Source organism: Ornithodoros turicata, chromosome 1 (assembly GCF_037126465.1).
Source record: "Ornithodoros turicata isolate Travis chromosome 1, ASM3712646v1, whole genome shotgun sequence".
NCBI classification, from domain to species: Eukaryota; Metazoa; Arthropoda; class Arachnida; order Ixodida; family Argasidae; genus Ornithodoros; species Ornithodoros turicata.
Genome location: NC_088201.1, coordinates 25,242,841 through 25,264,531, shown reverse-complemented (window position 1 = coordinate 25,264,531; position 21,691 = coordinate 25,242,841). Strand labels below are relative to the sequence as shown.

The following is a 21,691-nucleotide window of genomic DNA, read 5'->3' as shown; positions in this document are numbered from 1 at the left end:
TACCCCGCTTGCTTGCGGTCTAAAGAGATACTTAAAACTGCTCACCATAATTCACCCTCACTCTTCTTCATACACAACCATAACACTTCCCACCATTTACAACACTATGCTTCGCTGCCGCACACGCGCCATCGACGCAAGAATACTTTCGAGGAAATGGACCAAAGCACAAGCCAGCAAAGCGACCCCTATCACGCAGAACGGCCGTGATAAGAGCGAGATAATTCAGCGGCGCACAAAGCGCAAGTCATGCAAGCAATGCATCGAACGCTCGTGTCAGCGGTTCCACACGTGGGATAAATAAATAAAAATAACAATAAGAAAAGAGAAAATAACGTGTAACTTGCGCACATGCAGTGCTGATAAGTTCAATTCCACAAACTGCTCGACGTGATAATACTGGTGAGCGTTAGTAGACCATTGATAACATGGCTTCCCATGTACCGTGTCTACCGCACCCAATCAACCTAGAAAGATTCTGAGTCATGCACGTTGTCATTGGTTCCCGTAGGCGTGGTAGATTCACCGTGATGTTATCAACGCAGTATCGCGGCTATATAACGGCTCTGCGATCGCACGATACAATGGAGGTTGAACGTTACCAGCTGACTGTCTATCTCGCTATTTAGGGATTTCAACTCGCGCAAGGAGGCAGCAAGTCAATTTCTTGAAGACTCTTTGAGCTATTTTTTTCAGCAACCGATCGCTTCACTGGGATGTTCTGTCTTTGCTCTCAAAAAGATAATAAAATCGAGTAAGGCCGTCCTCGTCGACGGAACGTCGCTGTAGCCCAAACGAAAAACCTGTCGACTCACATTAGTCATTCACACACTTCTTCCCTAAAAAAGACTGCAATTAATTCTGGGACTAAGGCAGAACTACCCCTTGATGGGAGGCATTCATTATTTCAAGTCTTCAACCTTGAGGTATCCCAAGCACTATTAACGCGTGATCAACACAAAACCAAGAAAACAGCAGCAGTGGCTCCATCTGCAGAAATAATACAGTGCAAGAGGCTGAAATGGCTTCACTGCAAACCGTACCCTGGAATAGAATGTCGCGGTATGTGGCAGCAGTCAGCGAGAGTCATCGTTAGACCTGTACGACGCATAAGTTACCATGTCAGGAGAAAAGAAAAAGGAAAGCAGGGTCGTTCAAGGACACACCTCCCGTTGACACAACGAGGCAGTGACAAATTCGATCTTGCACTGACTGCGTCGCCTGCATTCCTGGCCACCTGCCGTCGGGGCCCCCGGTGGAATCTTGCGATTAAGATGCTCGGTATTTCCTTCGTCACTTTTGTTTCTAATAGCGAAAAGGTATACATCATGCGTCTCGAGCGAAAATAAACCAAGCTCTCAGCAGAGCTTCTTTAGGAATGCAAGACGAGCTTGTCATTTGGGAAACAGCACTATGCCGCGAATGTTCAAATGATCGCGCAAAATCGAGCTTCTTGTCATTCCCACTGCACTTCTCCAGAGCCGTCCCAAGGTGAGCTCCCGCCTGGAGCAGGATGAATACGAAGCACCCCAGCTAGCACCACCACAAGTTCTGAAAAAAAAAAAAAAAAAAAAAAGGAAAGAGGAAGAAGAAGCAGAAATAGCTGATCTGCAGTCCCTGCGGCTAAAAAATTTATCTTGACCCTCGATTGAAGATGAAGCCAGAGCTTGTGTCGGCACAGTTCCCCCTGAAGTCGGCCCAGGACGCATACTAACACCCTGTCCCCCATTCCTTCCTGCTGTACTCTCTCCATCTGTCCACGTCTGTACGCCGCTCGTAGGCACAGTTGCTCGCGGCGCTAACACGGAATTTAAAAAAATGAAGCCAGAGCTTGGGCAACACGGAGAAGAGAACACGTTGAGCTGCTTGGTGTTTGTCTTTTGTCTCCCCCCATGTTCGTCGTTGTTGAACCGGTATTTTCAGTTTTCTCTAGGATCTATCCACAGGCTGCGGGATGTCACAAAATGGGCTACAAAGTGCAAACGGGTAAAGCTGTACATATTTATCTGTTGCAGGAAATTTTATTCGAAAAGCCTAGCGGGACTGCACCGCAAGTATAGATTAGCGAAAACGTCTGGAACTGTTTCCCCTTTACTTTGAGGAGAAGTGTAGCCATCGAAGAGTACAACGCATCGTATCTATGCAAGAAAACATACTTTTGTAACGTACAGAAATAACATAATAGACGTCAGAACAGGCCGCCAAAGGGAAGTCCATACGTCGTTCTCCGTATACGGCAGGTTACAACGGACCATCATTATGTCATGTACAGTGTCTTCAGACAGGTTTCCTCTTTGTGGAAACGAACAACGTGCAACGCTTGGTATCTTAAATGATCACAATAATACAGTTCATAGCTCGTAAGGGACGCATGCAATACATGTCATACGATGCCTATGTCATCGCGATTATGGGTCCGAGCGCGTAAGGTCGTATGTTGTCTACACAACTTCTGAATGAAAAACACATGACGAAGAGATCTATGCTTCAGAAGTACGTGCAACGTGTTGTACGTGCTATCAGAAGCACGTACAAAACCACTAATCAGAGTTGTAAAGCGATACAAATATCACATCCAAAGATGTTCGCGTTAACGCTTGAACCGATTCATATGAACCGGTAACCGAAATCACATTTTTCGGTTCAGGGTACGGTTTCGATTTGGGTTCCAAGCGGTTTTCGGTTCCGTTCCGTTTTCAGTCCCTGGATAAAAGCAGCCGCTCGATGGTGGTTACTCCTATAGGTCGTGCAGTAGACTGGTGTGTGTGTGTGTGTGGAGGGGGGGGGGGGTTCGAGTCCTACCACCGGTTGTGCTGTCTGAGGTTTTCCCTGGGGTTTCCGGCAGACTTTCCGGACGGATGTCGGAACTGTTCCCCTGAGGTCGGCCCAGGACGCATACTCACCGCCCGTCTCCCCCTCCCTAGTCACAGCTGCTTCGCGGCGCTAACACGAAATCCAAGAAATCTCGACTTTCGCTTTATATAGAGTAGAGATAGGGTGCAGGCGAAGCTGCTACTTTATCAAGAAGGAAAACCGAGAGGCACGGACGAAAAGGACACACACACACAGTGATGCTCTCGTGTTATTGTTCAACCTAGCTCCCGTAACCTGCCGTCCGGCGCCCGGAAATTTGCGCTTTTCCTCTCCCTCTCCATGCGGAGTGCGCTCTCATTGGTCTCCGCAAACGAGTTGTCTAATCATCGCGGGACATCGTTTGAGGAGACCAACCCGAGGCCTGTTTCGCGTTCTGTGTCTTCTTGACAAGGAGAGGGAAAGCAAAACATCGCGGTTTCTTTCGCTTATAATTACTAATGACACAACGGATGAATCCCGTTCCTTTTGCGTTGGTGTCAAGGTAACGGCATCTGTCATTCAGCAGCGAGGATTTTTTTGCACTTCAGTGCCCCTTCAAAACGCCGGAGAAGACGAAGCCATCTGCCTGTCACGCGGCGTCACGCTGCGCGGGGGGAGGCTATCGTATGTCCTGGGCCAGCTTCATTGATAATTGTGCTGACATTTGCCTTACAGCGCCTGAGGAAAAGGCAGCAAAAAGGCAGCCAGAGAGTACATCCGGTGCCATAATTCCAAGCCGGGTGGTTGGGTTTATGTTGTGCGGTTGTGTTTGTCTTGCTTGCTCTCCCTTTGCTCTCCCCATCGTGGACCTGTACCAACTAGCCCGTCTTGATACGCTAGTACTATTACAATGACCTCCACTCGTGGTAGTGGAAAGCAAAGCAGATAGGAAATACTGTGATGGCGCCTGTGGGTTGGTTTCGTGTATGAGCAAAGCTTAATCGAAAAGTAATCGATTACCGATTACTCAAAATTATAATAAGATTACTTGAAAAATTACTTGCTCGGAAAACCAATCGATTACTCGCAAAATTAGTCGAAAAAGTAACTGATTACTAGTAACGCAATTACTGGTAACGCGTTACGTATAAGTCTGCCGAACAACGACGACCCTATGGAAGAATATGCAGACGACGTTTGCATTTGCTCGAAACATCGTCCACGAATACAGTGCCGCCCGGACAGGCATGCTACTCGAATAAGCTAAAAAAAGAAAGAAAGAAACCATCTGTTGGTTTTCGCGGGCTATGACACCCCCACTGCACCCATCATCACATCTACCGATTACAGGGTTCACTGCAGTGACACACAACTGTACCGTTCATCTGCATCCAATTCTTCGTAATTACGTCACCATCAGAGGGGTGGATCCATGTTTTTTCTTAGGAGTATAGGGGTGTCCGGCCTGGAACAGGGCATTCAATATACATTTGCACTGCTTAAGCTCAACTGATGCAAACGATGACAGTAATCGACGGTGGGGTCAGGGTCTCCCCCCCCCCCCCCCCCCTCGAGATCCGCCCCTAGTTACCATTACCAACGTAATCGCAATCATAAACATGAATGGCGGTAAGCCTTATGATAACGGTAACCTCTATATGTTACTTCCTCTCCCCAATAATACGAATTAGCCCTTTCAGTGGCCATTATCTAACCTATAACCCGCCTGTCTCGCAGAGCGGATACAGATGGATAGTGGGCTATCGATACGAAGTCAGCACGAGTCACGAGCTCGTTCCAGACATCATGGCTACTTCTCGAAATGTTCCAAGGGAGAAACAGGCGACAGCTTTCTGATCTGGGCCACAAAGCGCATGGCTAAGGGCTCGCAAGGGGATAAGACTGATAGCACATCGACTCTTGTGAGTTCAAACTATAGGATATGCATTCTGCTTCACAGCCGGAATCATGCGTCTTGGAAATTCCCTAAAGACTTGCAACAGACACTTGCACGGTGGTTCACCGTTGACCAAATAGATGGGTCGGTGACTGAAGCAGATGATCACGCAGTTCTGCACCGCACATCTATGCAGTGTAATAGCTACATTGTTCAATCACATAAGATTTGCCACGAGCACGAAGCAGACTTCGCGCGTTTGCAGCCATGCATATGAGGCTGACCAGCAAAATGTGATCACGTTTACGTTTATCATATGCTCTTCGGTTCCCGGTTCCCTCATACAGCATCTTGGCAGCAGTTTTCAGCACCACGCCACACAACAGCATATCTACTAGCTCTATAGTTAAGGACAAGCCAAAAGCTGGAGGACCAAGTACCGAAAAAGAGTCTGTGATTTGCGTATCTGCCCAATGCACTCACGCCGTATAGTAGTGAACAGTGCAGTACATGATGGCTAACGTGCTCTTAAGATTGCCGTTTCTTCCTTCCCTTGCGGCTCAGGTGGAAAGCCGCTCAGCGCGTAGTTATTTACTGCTGCGAAGCAGTGGATTGAGAGGCGATAGCAGAGGCAACAGTGTAGCGGCCACAAGTCGAGGTCTTCTTCGGAGATTCAACTACATCGCCCTCGGACTCTTGGGTCAAGGAAGTTATGGAGGTGTCTACAGGGCGCACTCGCTGAGGCTGGATACAGACGTCGCTGTCAAGATAGTATGCAAGGCGAAGGTGCCTAGGAACTACGCCGAAAAGTTCTTAACCAGGGAACTCCAAGTGATCAGGTACCTGCGCCATCAGAACGTCATACGCCACCTAGAAGTAATCGAGAGCGTTAATAGGTGAGAATCGAATCCACCTTTAGTACCCTAGCGGACCCTTCCACCAACTAGCGATCCGTAGAGCGCAAGCTTGCAGCATTTTAATTATTATCCGCTGCGAAAACGCATGATACACTACGAATCCACGCTTGAAATTTACACGTCAACCTACCCATTCTCCGTGATATCTTTTCTTTAGACGTGACTTCACACCCTGTACACTATTGCGGAATTGCGTCATGCAGGGTTTATATTGTAATGGAATTAGCGCACAATGGTTCTCTGCGGGACTATCTGCGTCGTGTCAAGCGCGTGGGTGAGGCAACAGCCCGGGGGTGGTTTCGACACCTGGTTGATGGAGTCACTTACTTGCACAACAAAGTAAGCACCAAATCCGTTGCATTACTCATCCTATGTATTGTCGCGCTGTTTGATGTGTTGTAAGGGCGCCGCATAACTGTCGTCAACTGGTGCCGGGTCTCTATGAGAAGGAGCGGCGGGCGGAGTGCGTAGCGTTTTTGCCCATTTCCCGCTCGATTTAGAAGATTTTTTCGAGGCACTGCGCTAAAATCAGCCCCTACATACCCCTTTAGACTCTTCGCGGCGCCCATTGGTATCATGCAATGACGCACATAGATTATGAAGCCGTGTGCCACATCTGAGCACGTTCTTGCATGCTGTCGTATCAGGGAATCGTGCACCGTGACCTCAAGTGCGACAACTTGCTACTGAGTAAGCAAATGGAGCTGAAGATCGCAGACTTCGGCTTCGCCCGTTCGCACTTGCGCCTGGATACCAAGTCACAGCGGTTTAAGTACCAAGGCCCACTCAGTTCAACCTTTTGCGGAAGTTACGCATACGCTTCACCAGAGCTTCTCACTGGCATTCCCTACCAACCACACCTAGCGGACATATGGAGCATGGGTGTCATATTGTACTTCATGACGGTAAGCGTACAATAATCGCGAATTTCCTTTGTGGACGCACGACCCAATCATGACTTCTTGGGAAAATCACATCAGGCTAAGAAACTTAGGCGGACACGTTATCTTTTGGCGAACTCAAACAAGACACGTATCAAACCGTTTTAGTGAAGGAGTCGATAGAAGGGAGAGAGCGCAGACTAGCTGGTACATGATGACATAAAGAAAAACCAGAGACACGGAGACAAAAAACGAACTTGGCATCCTCGTGTCCACAAAGGAAAATCACCATCGATTTTTGAAACCTTCGTTATGTTTGTCACATAGATTGAGCAAAAACTCCATAGCTAGACAAATGATAGTGTTTGACGTACAGATATGACTTTCGAAGTCATTCGAGCATCGGTTTGATCGGCCGCCGCATTACGTTGAAGGAGCAAGGAAACAACATTTATGATTACACGAAACCCTGCAAGCAGTCTACACGAGCAACAACCATGCGAAGTATTTGCGGCAAGCAGCGTCTCAGTCACCAATGAGTAGAGCGTTGAAACCTTGGAGGCGCTGTCGGAGATCCTGCTGCCCAAAGTCACCGTTCAGCCAGTCGTTGTAGACAATTTCATGCACAGCAAGCCTGCTGTGGCTACCAGTGACCGCCTATGCGGCGAAACGTTGGAGGTGCTGTCCCATCGTGCTTCCCAAAGTCGCGGTTCATCCAATCACAGCAGGAAATTCCGAGCACAGCAAGTCTACTCTGGCTACCAGTGACTGCCTATGCGGCGAAACTTGGAGGTGCTGTCCCACCCTGCTGCCCAAAGTCGCGATTCACCCAGTCACAGCAGGCAATTCCAAGCACAGCAAATCTACTGTGGCTAGCAGTGACTGCTAATGCGGCGAAACTTGGAGGTGCTGTCCCACCCTGCTGCCCAAAGTCGCGATTCATCCAGTCACAGCAGGCAATTCCAAGCACAGCAAGTCTACTGTGGCTACCAGTGACTGCCAATGCGGCGAAACTTGGAGGTGCTGTCCCATCGTGCTGCCGAATCGTGCTGCCCAAAGTCGCGGTTCATCCAATCACAGCAGGCAATTTCAAGCACAGCAAGTCCACTGTGGCTACCAGTGACTGCCAATGCGGCAAAACTTGGAGGCGCTGTCCCACCCTGCTGCCCAAAGTCGCGGTTCATCCAATCACAGTAGGCAATTCCAAGCACAGCAAGTCTACTGTGGCTACCAGTGACTGCCAATGCGGCGAAACTTGGAGGTGCTGTCCCACCCTGCTGCCCAAAGTCGCGATTCATCCAATCACAGCAGGCAATTTCAAGCACAGCAAGTCTACTGTGGCTACCAGTGACTGCCAATGCGGCAAAACTTGGAGGCGCTGTCCCACCCTGCTGCCCAAAGTCGCGGTTCATCCAGTCACAGCAGGCAATTCCAAGCACAGCAAGTCTACTGTGGCTACCAGTGACTGCCAATGCGGCGAAACTTGGAGGTGCTGTCCCACCCTGCTGCCCAAAGTCGCGATTCATCCAGTCACAGCAGGCAATTCCAAGCACAGCAAGTCTACTGTGGCTACCAGTGACTGCCAATGCGGCGAAACTTGGAGGTGCTGTCCCATCGTGCTGCCGAATCGTGCTGCCCAAAGTCGCGGTTCATCCAATCACAGCAGGCAATTTCAAGCACAGCAAGTCTACTGTGGCTACCAGTGACTACCAATGCGGCAAAACTTGGAGGCGCTGTCCCACCCTGCTGCCCAAAGTCGCGGTTCATCCAATCACAGCAGGCAATTCCAAGCACAGCAAGTCTACCGTGGCTACCAGTGACTGCCAATGCGGCGAAACTTGGAGGTGCTGTCCCACCCTGCTGCCCAAAGTCGCGATTCATCCAATCACAGCAGGCAATTCCAAGCACAGCAAGTCTACTGTGGCTACCAGTGACTGCCAATGCGGCAAAACTTGGAGGCGCTGTCCCACCCTGCTGCCCAAAGTCGCGGTTCATCCAATCACAGCAGGCAATTCCAAGCACAGCAAGTCTACTGTGGCTACCAGTGACTGCCAATGCGGCGAAACTTGGAGGTGCTGTCCCACCCTGCTGCCCAAAGTCGCGATTCATCCAATCACAGCAGGCAATTCCAAGCACAGCAAGTCTACTGTGGCTACCAGTGACTGCCAATGCGGCAAAACTTGGAGGCGCTGTCCCACCCTGCTGCCCAAAGTCGCGGTTCATCCAATCACAGCAGGCAATTCCAAGCACAGCAAGTCTACTGTGGCTACCAGTGACTGTCAATGCGGCAAAACTTGGAGGCGCTGTCCCACCCTGCTGCCCAAAGTCGCGGTTCATCCAATCACAGCAGGCAATTCCAAGCACAGCAAGTCTACTGTGGCTACCAGTGACTGCCAATGCGGCGAAACTTGAAGGTGCTGTCCCACCCTGCTGCCCAAAGTCGCGATTCATCCAATCACAGCAGGCAATTCCAAGCACAGCAAGTCTACTGTGGCTACCAGTGACTGCCAATGCGGCAAAACTTGGAGGTGCTGTCCCACCCTGCTGCCCAAAGTCGCGATTCATCCAATCACAGCAGGCAATTCCAAGCACAGCAAGTCTACTGTGGCTACCAGTGACTGCCAATGCGGCAAAACTTGGAGGCGCTGTCCCACCCTGCTGCCCAAAGTCGCGGTTCATCCAGTCACAGCAGGCAATTACAAGCACAGCAAGCCTGCTGTGGCTACCAGTGACTGCCAATGCGGCTAAACGTGGAGGTGCTGTCCCACCCTCCTGCCCAAGGTCGCGATTCATGCAGTCACAGCAGGCAATATAAAGCACAGCATGCCTATACTCTGGCCACCAGTGACTGCAAATGCAGCGAAGCCTTGGAGGGGCTGTCCCACCCAGCTGCCAATAGACGTGGTCCATCCAAACACTGCAGGCAATTTCAATCACAGCAAGCCTATATTCCGACTACCAGCAGCTCCTCATGCGGCGATACCTTTGAGGCGCCGACCAAAATCGAGGTTCATCCAATCGCCGCTGGCAAATTCAAGCATTGCAAGCCCGTAGCTACAAGTGACTGCCACTGCGGCGAAACCTTGGAGGCGCTGCCCGACCCTGCTGTCCAAAGTTGTGGTTCATTCAATCACCGCAGACAATTTCAAGCACAGCAAGCCTTCTGTGGCTACCACTGACTTCCTATGCGGCGAAACCTCAGAGGCGTTGGCCGACCGTGCTGACGAAGTTGTAGTTCATCAAATCACCGCATGCATTTTCAAGCCCAGCAAGCATACTGTGGCTACCAGTGATTACCCATGCGGCAAAGCCTTGGAGGAGCTGGCCCACCCTGCTGCTCAAAGTTGCGTTCATCCAATAACAGCACGCAATTTCATGAAACAGCAAGCCCATACTATGGCTCTCAGTGACTGCCAATGCGTCGAAACCTTGGTGGCGATGCCCACCGTGCTGCCCAAAGTTGTGGTCCATGCAACTTCAAGCACAGCAGTGATTCCCATGCGGCGAAACCTTGGACGAGCTGGCCGACCCTGCTGCTAAAAGTCGCGGTCATCCAATGCATGCAATTTTATGCACAGCAAGCCTATTGTAGCTACCAGTGACTGCCAATGTGGCAGAACCTTGGTGGCGCTGCCCAGCGTGCTGGCCAAAATTGTGGTTCATCCAATCACCCCAGACAATTTCAAGTATAGCAAACCTACTGTAGCTACCAGTGATTACCCATGCGGCGAAACCTTGGAGGCGCTGCCCAAAGTTGTGGTTCATCCAATCACCGCAGGCAATTTCAACAACAGCAAGACTACTGTGGCTACCAGTGACTGTCAATCTGGCGAAACGTTGAAGGCGCTGTCCGACCCTGCTGTCCGAAGTTGTGGTTCATCCAATCATGGCAGGCAATTTGAACCACAGCAAGCCTTCTGTGGCTACCAGTGGCTGCCCGTACGGCCAATCCTTGGAGGCGCTGTCCCATCTTGCTGCCCAAAGTCGCGATTCATCTTGTCACAGGAGGCAATTTCAAGCACAGCAAGCCTACTGTAGCTACCAGTGACTGCCCATGTGCCGAAACCTTGGAGATGATGCCCTACCCTGCTGTGGTTCACCCAATCACTGCAGACAATTTCAAGCACAACAAGCCTGTCGCTACCAGTGACTGTCCATGAGACGAAACCTTGGAGATGCTGTCCGGCCTCGCTGCGGTTCATTCAGTCGCTGCAGGCAATTTCAAGCACAACAAGTCTGTCGCTACCAGTGACTGTCCATGCGACGAAACGTTCGAAGTGCTGCCCGATCCCGCTGGAGTTCAACCACTCACAGCAGACTATTTCAAGTACAATAAGCCTGTCGCTACCGGTGACTGCCCATGCGACGAAACCTTTGACATGCTTCCCGGCCCAGCTGCGGTTCATTCAATCGCTGCATGGAATTTCAAGCACAACATGCCAGTCGCTACCAGGTCTGCCCATGCCACGAAACCTTGGAGGTGCTGCCCGACCCCGCTGCGGTTCATCCAACCACTGCAGACAATTTCAAGCACAACAAGCCTGTCGCCAGCAGTGTCTGCCCATGCAACGAAACCTTGGAGATGCTGCCCGACCCCGCTGCGGTTCATTCAATCGCTGCATGCTATTTCAAGCACAACAAGCCTATCGCTACCAGTGTCTACCCATGCCACGAAACCTTGGAGGTGCTGCACGATCCTGCTGCAGTTCATCCGATCACTGCAGACAATTTCAAGCACAACAAGCCTGTCGCTACCAGTGTCTGTCCATGCCACGAAACCTTGGAGCTGCTGCCCGATCCTGTTGCAGTTCATCCAATCACGGCAGACAATTTCAAGCACAACAAGCCTGTCGCTACCAGAGTCTGCCCATATGACGAAACCTTGGAGATGCTGCCCGACCCCGCTGCGGTTCATCCAATCGCTGCAGACAATTTCAAGCACAAGCCTGTCGCAAGCAGTGACTGTCCATGCGACGAAACATTGAAGATATCGCCCGGCCCCGCTGCGGTTCATTCAGTCGCTGCATGGAATTCCAAGCACAACAAGCCAGTCGCTACCAGTGTCTGCCCATGCCACGAAACCTTGGAGATGCTGCCCGATCCAGCTACAGTTCATCCAATCACTGCAGACAATTTCAAGCACAACAAGCCTGTCGCTAGCAATGTCTGCCCATACCACGAAACCTTGCAGGTGCTGCCCGATCCAGCTACAGTTCATCCAATCACTGCAGACAATTTCAAGCACAACAAGCCTGTCGCTACCAGTGACTGTCCATGCGACAAAACCTTAGAGGTGCAGCCCTGATCCCGCTGCGGTTCATCCAATCACGGCAGACAATTTCAAGCACAACAAGCCTGTCGCTACCAGAGTCTGCCCATACAACGAAACCTTGGAGATGCTGCCCGACCCCGCTGCGGTTCATTCAATCGCTGCAGGCAATTTCAAGCACAACAAGCCTGTCGCTACCAGAGTCTGCCCATAAACCTTGGAGATGCTGCCCGACCCCGCTGCGGTTCATTCAATCGCTGCAGGCAATTTCAAGCACAACAAGCCTGTCGCTACCAGTGACTGTCCATGAGACGAAACCTTGGAGATGCTGTCCGGCCTCGCTGCGGTTCCTTCAGTCGCTGCAGGCAATTTCAAGCACAACAAGTCTGTCGCTACCAGTGACTGTCCATGAGACGAAACCTTGGAGATGCTGTCCGGCCTCGCTGCGGTTCCTTCAGTCGCTGCAGGCAATTTCAAGCACAACAAGTCTGTCGCTACCAGTGACTGTCCATGCGACGAAACGTTCGAAGTGCTGCCCGATCCCGCTGGAGTTCAACCACTCACAGCAGACTATTTCAAGTACAATAAGCCTGTCGCTACCGGTGACTGCCCATGCGACGAAACCTTTGACATGCTTCCCGGCCCAGCTGCGGTTCATTCAATCGCTGCATGGAATTTCAAGCACAACATGCCAGTCGCTACCAGGTCTGCCCATGCCACGAAACCTTGGAGGTGCTGCCCGACCCCGCTGCGGTTCATCCAACCACTGCAGACAATTTCAAGCACAACAAGCCTGTCGCTAGCAGTGTCTGCCCATGCAACGAAACCTTGGCCCGACCCCGCTGCGGTTCATTCAATCGCTGCATGCTATTTCAAGCACAACAAGCCTATCGCTACCAGTGTCTACCCATGCCACGAAACCTTGGAGGTGCTGCACGATCCTGCTGCAGTTCATCCGATCACTGCAGACAATTTCAAGCACAACAAGCCTGTCGCTACCAGTGTCTGTCCATGCCACGAAACCTTGGAGCTGCTGCCCGATCCTGTTGCAGTTCATCCAATCACGGCAGACAATTTCAAGCACAACAAGCCTGTCGCTACCAGAGTCTGCCCATATGACGAAACCTTGGAGATGCTGCCCGACCCCGCTGCGGTTCATTCAATCGCTGCAGGCAATTTCAAGCACAACAAGCTTGTCGCTACCAGTGTCTACCCATGTCACGAAACCTTGGAGGTGCTGCCCGATCCCGCTGCAGCTCATCCAATCACTGCAGACAATTTCAAGCACAAGCCTGTCGCAACCAGTGACTGTCCATGCGACGAAACATTGAAGATGCCGCCCGGCCCCGCTGCGGTTCATTCAGTCGCTGCATGGAATTCCAAGCACAACAAGCCAGTCGCTACCAGTGTCTGCCCATGCCACGAAACCTTGGAGATGCTGCCCGATCCAGCTACAGTTCATCCAATCACTGCAGACAATTTCAAGCACAACAAGCCTGTCGCTAGCAATGTCTGCCCATACCACGAAACCTTGCAGGTGCTGCCCGATCCAGCTACAGTTCATCCAATCACTGCAGACAATTTCAAGCACAACAAGCCTGTCGCTACCAGTGACTGTCCATGCGACAAAACCTTAGAGGTGCAGCCCGATCCCGCTGCGGTTCATCCAATCACGGCAGACAATTTCAAGCACAACAAGCCTGTCGCTACCAGAGTCTGCCCATGCCACAAAACCTTAGAGGTGCTGCCCGATCCCGCTGCAGTTCATCCAATCACGGCAGACAATTTCAAGCACAACAAGCCTGTCGCTACCAGTCTGCGCATACGACGAAACCTTGGAGATGCTGCCCGACCCCGCTGCGGTTCATTCAATCGCTGCAGGCAATTTCAACGCTACCAGCACCTGCCCATGCCACGAAACCTTGGAGATGCTGCCAACCTCGCTGCGGTTCATTCAATCGCTGCAGAAAATTTGAAGCACAACAAGCCTGTCGCTAGCAATGTCTGCCCATACCACGAAACCTTGCAGGTGCTGCCCGATCCAGCTACAGTTCATCCAATCACTGCAGACAATTTCAAGCACAACAAGCCTGTCGCTACCAGTGACTGTCCATGCGACAAAACCTTAGAGGTGCAGCCCTGATCCCGCTGCGGTTCATCCAATCACGGCAGACAATTTCAAGCACAACAAGCCTGTCGCTACCAGAGTCTGCCCATACAACGAAACCTTGGAGATGCTGCCCGACCCCGCTGCGGTTCATTCAATCGCTGCAGGCAATTTCAAGCACAACAAGCCTGTCGCTACCAGAGTCTGCCCATACAACGAAACCTTGGAGATGCTGCCCGACCCCGCTGCGGTTCATTCAATCGCTGCAGGCAATTTCAAGCACAACAAGCCTGTCGCTACCAGTGACTGTCCATGAGACGAAACCTTGGAGATGCTGTCCGGCCTCGCTGCGGTTCCTTCAGTCGCTGCAGGCAATTTCAAGCACAACAAGTCTGTCGCTACCAGTGACTGTCCATGCGACGAAACGTTCGAAGTGCTGCCCGATCCCGCTGGAGTTCAACCACTCACAGCAGACTATTTCAAGTACAATAAGCCTGTCGCTACCGGTGACTGCCCATGCGACGAAACCTTTGACATGCTTCCCGGCCCAGCTGCGGTTCATTCAATCGCTGCATGGAATTTCAAGCACAACATGCCAGTCGCTACCAGGTCTGCCCATGCCACGAAACCTTGGAGGTGCTGCCCGACCCCGCTGCGGTTCATCCAACCACTGCAGACAATTTCAAGCACAACAAGCCTGTCGCTAGCAGTGTCTGCCCATGCAACGAAACCTTGGCCCGACCCCGCTGCGGTTCATTCAATCGCTGCATGCTATTTCAAGCACAACAAGCCTATCGCTACCAGTGTCTACCCATGCCACGAAACCTTGGAGGTGCTGCCAACCTCGCTGCGGTTCATTCAATCGCTGCAGAAAATTTGAAGCACAACAAGCCTGTCGCTAGCAATGTCTGCCCATACCACGAAACCTTGCAGGTGCTGCCCGATCCAGCTACAGTTCATCCAATCACTGCAGACAATTTCAAGCACAACAAGCCTGTCGCTACCAGTGACTGTCCATGCGACAAAACCTTAGAGGTGCAGCCCTGATCCCGCTGCGGTTCATCCAATCACGGCAGACAATTTCAAGCACAACAAGCCTGTCGCTACCAGAGTCTGCCCATACAACGAAACCTTGGAGATGCTGCCCGACCCCGCTGCGGTTCATTCAATCGCTGCAGGCAATTTCAAGCACAACAAGCCTGTCGCTACCAGAGTCTGCCCATACAACGAAACCTTGGAGATGCTGCCCGACCCCGCTGCGGTTCATTCAATCGCTGCAGGCAATTTCAAGCACAACAAGCCTGTCGCTACCAGTGACTGTCCATGAGACGAAACCTTGGAGATGCTGTCCGGCCTCGCTGCGGTTCCTTCAGTCGCTGCAGGCAATTTCAAGCACAACAAGTCTGTCGCTACCAGTGACTGTCCATGCGACGAAACGTTCGAAGTGCTGCCCGATCCCGCTGGAGTTCAACCACTCACAGCAGACTATTTCAAGTACAATAAGCCTGTCGCTACCGGTGACTGCCCATGCGACGAAACCTTTGACATGCTTCCCGGCCCAGCTGCGGTTCATTCAATCGCTGCATGGAATTTCAAGCACAACATGCCAGTCGCTACCAGGTCTGCCCATGCCACGAAACTTGGAGGTGCTGCCCGACCCCGCTGCGGTTCATCCAACCACTGCAGACAATTTCAAGCACAACAAGCCTGTCGCTAGCAGTGTCTGCCCATGCAACGAAACCTTGGCCCGACCCCGCTGCGGTTCATTCAATCGCTGCATGCTATTTCAAGCACAACAAGCCTATCGCTACCAGTGTCTACCCATGCCACGAAACCTTGGAGGTGCTGCACGATCCTGCTGCAGTTCATCCGATCACTGCAGACAATTTCAAGCACAACAAGCCTGTCGCTACCAGTGTCTGTCCATGCCACGAAACCTTGGAGCTGCTGCCCGATCCTGTTGCAGTTCATCCAATCACGGCAGACAATTTCAAGCACAACAAGCCTGTCGCTACCAGAGTCTGCCCATATGACGAAACCTTGGAGATGCTGCCCGACCCCGCTGCGGTTCATTCAATCGCTGCAGGCAATTTCAAGCACAACAAGCTTGTCGCTACCAGTGTCTACCCATGTCACGAAACCTTGGAGGTGCTGCCCGATCCCGCTGCAGCTCATCCAATCACTGCAGACAATTTCAAGCACAAGCCTGTCGCAACCAGTGACTGTCCATGCGACGAAACATTGAAGATGCCGCCCGGCCCCGCTGCGGTTCATTCAGTCGCTGCATGGAATTCCAAGCACAACAAGCCAGTCGCTACCAGTGTCTGCCCATGCCACGAAACCTTGGAGATGCTGCCCGATCCAGCTACAGTTCATCCAATCACTGCAGACAATTTCAAGCACAACAAGCCTGTCGCTAGCAATGTCTGCCCATACCACGAAACCTTGCAGGTGCTGCCCGATCCAGATACAGTTCATCCAATCACTGCAGACAATTTCAAGCACAACAAGCCTGTCGCTACCAGTGACTGTCCATGCGACAAAACCTTAGAGGTGCAGCCCGATCCCGCTGCGGTTCATCCAATCACGGCAGACAATTTCAAGCACAACAAGCCTGTCGCTACCAGAGTCTGCCCATGCCACAAAACCTTAGAGGTGCTGCCCGATCCCGCTGCAGTTCATCCAATCACGGCAGACAATTTCAAGCACAACAAGCCTGTCGCTACCAGTCTGCGCATACGACGAAACCTTGGAGATGCTGCCCGACCCCGCTGCGGTTCATTCAATCGCTGCAGGCAATTTCAACGCTACCAGCACCTGCCCATGCCACGAAACCTTGGAGATGCTGCCAACCTCGCTGCGGTTCATTCAATCGCTGCAGAAAATTTGAAGCACAAGCAGCCTGTCGCTACCAGTATCTGCCCATGCCACGAAACCTTGGAGGTGCTGCCCGGCCCCGCTGCGGTTCATTCAGTCGCTGCATGGAATTCCAAGCACAACAAGCCAGTCGCTACCAGTGTCTGCCCATGCCACGAAACCTTGGAGATGCTGCCCGATCCAGCTACAGTTCATCCAATCACTGCAGACAATTTCAAGCACAACAAGCCTGTCGCTAGCAATGTCTGCCCATACCACGAAACCTTGCAGGTGCTGCCCGATCCAGCTACAGTTCATCCAATCACTGCAGACATTTTCAAGCACAACAAGCCTGTCGCTACCAGTGACTGTCCATGCGACAAAACCTTAGAGGTGCTGCCCGACCCCGCTGCGGTTCATTCAATCGCTGCAGGCAATTTCAAGCACAACAAGCCTGTCGCTACCAGTGTCTGCCCATGCCACAAAACCTTAGAGGTGCTGCCCGATCCCGCTGCAGTTCATCCAATCACGGCAGACAATTTCAAGCACAACAAGCCTGTCGCTACCAGTCTGCGCATACGACGAAACCTTGGAGATGCTGCCCGACCCCGCTGCGGTTCATTCAATCGCTGCAGGCAATTTCAACGCTACCAGCACCTGCCCATGCCACGAAACCTTGGAGATGCTGCCAACCTCGCTGCGGTTCATTCAATCGCTGCAGAAAATTTGAAGCACAAGCAGCCTGTCGCTACCAGTATCTGCCCATGCCACGAAACCTTGGAGGTGCTGCCCGATACCTCTGCAGTTCATCCAATCACTGCAGATAATTTCAAGCACAACAAGGCTGTCGCTACCTGCGTCTGCTCATGCGGCAAAACCTTGGAGTTGCTGCCCGATCCCGCTGTAGTTTAGCAATCACTACAGGCAATTTCAAGCAAAGCAAGTCTGTGGCTACCAGTGGCGCCCATGCGGCGAAACCTTGGAGGTGATGCTCCATGATGCTGTGGTTCATGCAATCATTACAGACAATTTCAACCCCAGCAAGTCTGTGGTACCAGTGACTGCCCATGCGGCGAAACCATGGAAGTGCTGCTCCATATGCTGCTGCTGTTCATTCAATCACTACAGATAATTTCAAGCACAGCAAGTCTCTGGTACCAGTGACTACCCATGTGCCGAAACCTCGGAGGTGCTGCTCCATGTTGCTGTAGTTCATGCAATCACTACAGACAATTTCAACCCCAGCAAGTCTGTGGTACCAGTGACTGCCCATGATGCGAAACCTTGGAGGTGCTGCTCCGTGCTGCTGCGGTTCATCCAATCGCTACAGACAATTTCAAGCACAGCAAGTCTGTGGTATTAGTGACTGCCCATGTGCCGAAACCTTGGAGGTGCTGCTCCATGTTACTGTGGTTCATGCAATCACTACAGACAATTTCAACCCCAGCTAGTCTGTGGTACCAGTGACTGTCCATGCGGCAAAACCATGGAAGTGCTAGCTGCTCCATGCTGCTACGGTTCATCCAGTCACTACAGGCAATTTCAAGCAAGGCAAGTCTGTGGCTGCCATGACTGCCCATGCGACGAAACCTTGGAGGTGCTGCTCCATGCTGCTGCGGTTCATCCAATCACTACAGCAATTTCAAGCACAGCAAGTCTCTGGTACCAGTGACTGCCCATGCGGCGAAACCTTGGAGGTGCTGTGCGATGCTGCTGCGGTGCACGCCATCACTGCAGAGAATTTGAAGCTCAGGAGGCTTACTGTAGGTACCAATGACTTCCCATGCGTCGAAATATTGGACACGGTGCCGGATCCTGCTGCAGTGCATCCCATCCCGCAGGCAATTTTAAGGTCAGCAAGCCTGCTGCAGCTACCAGTGCTGTACACCCATGTGGCAAAACCTTGGAGTGTATCAAGCCTGTTTTGAAATGCAGTGGAAGTTAGCAAAAGCGCCACAGAAGCATTTCAAAACCATCAATTCGTGCCTTGTGAATGGTGTTGTGTTCCACAGTCGTGACCTGCACTATGCCGTGAAGTCTTAGCCGTGCATGCTCACGAACGAACTCAGTGAAGGAGGGGAACAATGTTTTTCTGGGGACCACTTAAATGCATTTTGTAAAAGCTTCGCCACTGTTATTCTTCTTGGTTCATACATACAGCATTAGTTGATCATTTAAGAGTTGTGAATATGACAGTTTCAGTGCACTCTCTCACTGCTCATTTAAATTAAATCACATTACTTGTGACCAAACAACGTTTTTTCACCAGGTTGGAACCCTTCCTTATGAAGAGTCAAATCATGCAGCATTTCTTCGCAAAGTCCAAGAACCCGTGATCTTTCCCAAACATGTGGCCTTGACAGAAGAGTTTTGCGCGCTACTACGCAAGATTTTTGTCCCCGCAACAGACCGTGTATATCTGGTTGAAATCAAGGCAGATCCATGGTACAACATGGGAACATTTTGCTCGAACAAAAAGAGATTCTTTTATACATGCAATGGATTGGCAGTGCCACGACGACGACATATGCGTTGTAAAAATATCACATAATTACCAATAGAATTTGTGCAGCCATAATTAAAGGAATAAATCAAATCTGTAGCTTGCATTGGTAATGTGCCCACCTAGTGATTATGAATGCCAGAATGCTATGAAAGTGAGGCAAAAGAGTATCCGATCCAAGTCATCATAACACAGAACATGTCGTTGTGCCACAAACATCCAGAGAGTTCTCCGTATGATTCTAGTAACAGCTGTGACAAGGGCTATGGTTAATGGGGGAGGCTGTCTTAGCCATACTCACCTACCTAAAACTCAGTGACAGTACGTGGAGTGCTACAGGCCTATGCCTTCTTTACAAATGTTGCTTTGTCTGGTTGTGTGTGCTCTCTTTGTATTGGTAGTAGTAGCCGTAACACTTGAGCAGAAGGCAGAGCCCTAGAGTGGTGGTCTGAAAGGCCCCTCAGAACAGGCTATGAACATAGAACACACTTTTGTTTACAAGCTGTGAATGCAGAAAAGGAGAGCAAGCTAAAAGAAAACCTCACTCTGAAGGTACTGTTCAACATACTATTTTTATGAAGAAAGAAGGAAGTCACTGACAAGGTTAGCCAGCTGCAGGACTCGAACTCACATCATCTGGATTGCCAGTACAGGGCTAAGCTAACACGCCTCTCCAATGACTTCCAAGGTTGCGTGATCTGAAGGGACAAACCACACTCACTGCCCTGGACCTGCAATCCAGAAGATGTGGGTTCGAGTCCTGCAGCCGGCTAACTTTTTCAGTGACGACTTCTTTCTTCATTCATTGTTCTTAGGCATTTGAGGCTTTGTGTGTTTGTCCTTTCTTCTGTGTGTCCAGCCTCAGAACATCAATTTCCATCGTCCACTATTTTTAGTTTGTTGTCACTTCTATGTCACTTGTAAAGAACACACATCTTAACAAAGAACATTTGTAGGGCCTAAAAAGTGTTTACAATGGGATCATTAGTATGAATTTTTCAGGGAAGCAAACTATGGTTGGTACTGTACCCAGAGCCGGCAAGTAAGGTGACTGCCTTAAGCCCGGCGCTTGCATAGGCCCCGCGCACGAAGCCCTCAACCAATTACTTTTTATTAAATATCAAGTATGCACTTAATCGTGTGAAACAGGCCCCATGATGTGCCTTTGCCTCAGGTCCTGCACACCCCTAGCACTGGCCCTGACTATACCCTTCCAAAGCAGTCATGATCCACGACAGAATATGAATTCACATGCATCAACTATTGCAAATGTTCGCAGCCATCAGTTGCCATTGCAAAACAGGAACACCTTAGTGTAGCGCATAGCACAAACTAAAATGCTGAATACTTTCAAAGTTCAGCTGCAGGTGGATTGAAGTATGCCCACATGGCTATTCAGCAGCAGAAAGGGAATTTTCCTCAAGAAGGATACGAAGTGTGCAGCATCCTATCAGCCCAGCACTGGAGATGGATGGCGAGATATGTAAGGCCGTATTTCAACACCCTGTGTACGGTCACATTCAGGACAAGGGCGGTGGACTTTTAGCGGTGGTCATGATTCTCAGCTACCCATGACTGATTTTCTTCCTTGACATAGTGATGATTCTCTATCCAACACCTGTGCATGTGCATTCTCCCTCATGTTCAGCAGGATGTTCAGCAGAGGATTGTGCAATGACATCTGCTCTTTTTTCCATGACAGGATTTTAACACCTTTTATTATCATGTTATATTGCATAGTCATTCAAAACTACATAACAATCCCTGTCACAACCAGTAAAATTTGAAGTCACAATGCTCATTCGCACGAAATCACCAAAGGTTTTCAAAGATCACATATGACCGACGTTATACCCCTTTCTTTGTGGATCACCTACATAAGTACTGTATGTACCTTAGCATGGTTGTGTGCATCTTGTAAATGTAGGCCTGACTGTGCCCATTCACTCCATAGCTATGATCAGTGGAATCCAGCCCTTTCCATTCCAGGTTCACAATCAGTAGGTGCATCACAGTTAGTTGATTTCAATGGGTGGAAGACCTACTTGTGCCTGTGCAAGCTCATGATCGGCAAGCCCATTTAGTCTGTGCCCAGGGCTAGACATGTTCTGTGATTGCGATTGGGTCACTCAGTACCTTGCTCTGTTATCATGGTCAGAAGTGTCACTTGCGGGCTTCTCACTGAGGGCTCATGAACTCCAAACTTGCTCATGATTCATTTGCTGAGCTTTAGTGCTTACTGGACCAATTTTCAATAGTCCCACTCCCACAACTTTCCCAAAGTTGCTAAATATGTTTGCCTTTCACATCGCATTCAAAAAGTCATTTCGCTGACGGGCTAGCTATTGTAGTTTTGTGGAACATCAATTCAACATAGTGACAATTCTCAACCAGTATACTGAGACATAGTGCTGTAATAGTCATTCCAGTTGTCTACCAGCTAATAGGAGTTCTGTTTGCAGTGCTCC

At 50.6% G+C, this 21,691-nt stretch overlaps 1 protein-coding gene across 2 annotated transcripts; it reads left to right on the top strand.

Moving 5' to 3' along the window:
• The first annotated feature begins 4,608 nt into the window (after positions 1-4,608).
• Positions 4,609-19,283, top strand: LOC135377688 (testis-specific serine/threonine-protein kinase 4-like). 2 transcript variants are annotated; one of them, XM_064610285.1, is made up of 5 exons: positions 4,609-4,715; positions 5,255-5,586; positions 5,811-5,946; positions 6,255-6,512; positions 18,990-19,283. In XM_064610285.1, exons 1-5 carry the CDS (start codon positions 4,668-4,670, stop codon positions 19,269-19,271), a joined length of 1,056 nt encoding a protein of 351 aa, XP_064466355.1. In that variant the 5' UTR covers positions 4,609-4,667; the 3' UTR covers positions 19,272-19,283. The 2 variants fall into 2 exon arrangements, with proteins under 2 accessions (XP_064466355.1, XP_064466356.1); XM_064610286.1 differs by lacking the exon at positions 18,990-19,283 and adding an exon at positions 6,923-7,873.
• The last annotated feature ends 2,408 nt before the right edge of the window (positions 19,284-21,691 follow it).

Bases quoted from the DNA above. Each gene is read 5' to 3' on its own strand.
- LOC135377688 (XM_064610285.1), top strand. From the start codon at position 4,668: ATGGCTAAGGGCTCGCAAGGGGATAAGACTGATAGCACATCGACTCTT. The intron at 5,587-5,810 runs GTGAGAATCGAA...TGCGTCATGCAG, and splicing joins GTAATCGAGAGCGTTAATAG to GGTTTATATTGTAATGGAAT. The intron at 5,947-6,254 runs GTAAGCACCAAA...CTGTCGTATCAG, and splicing joins TCACTTACTTGCACAACAAA to GGAATCGTGCACCGTGACCT.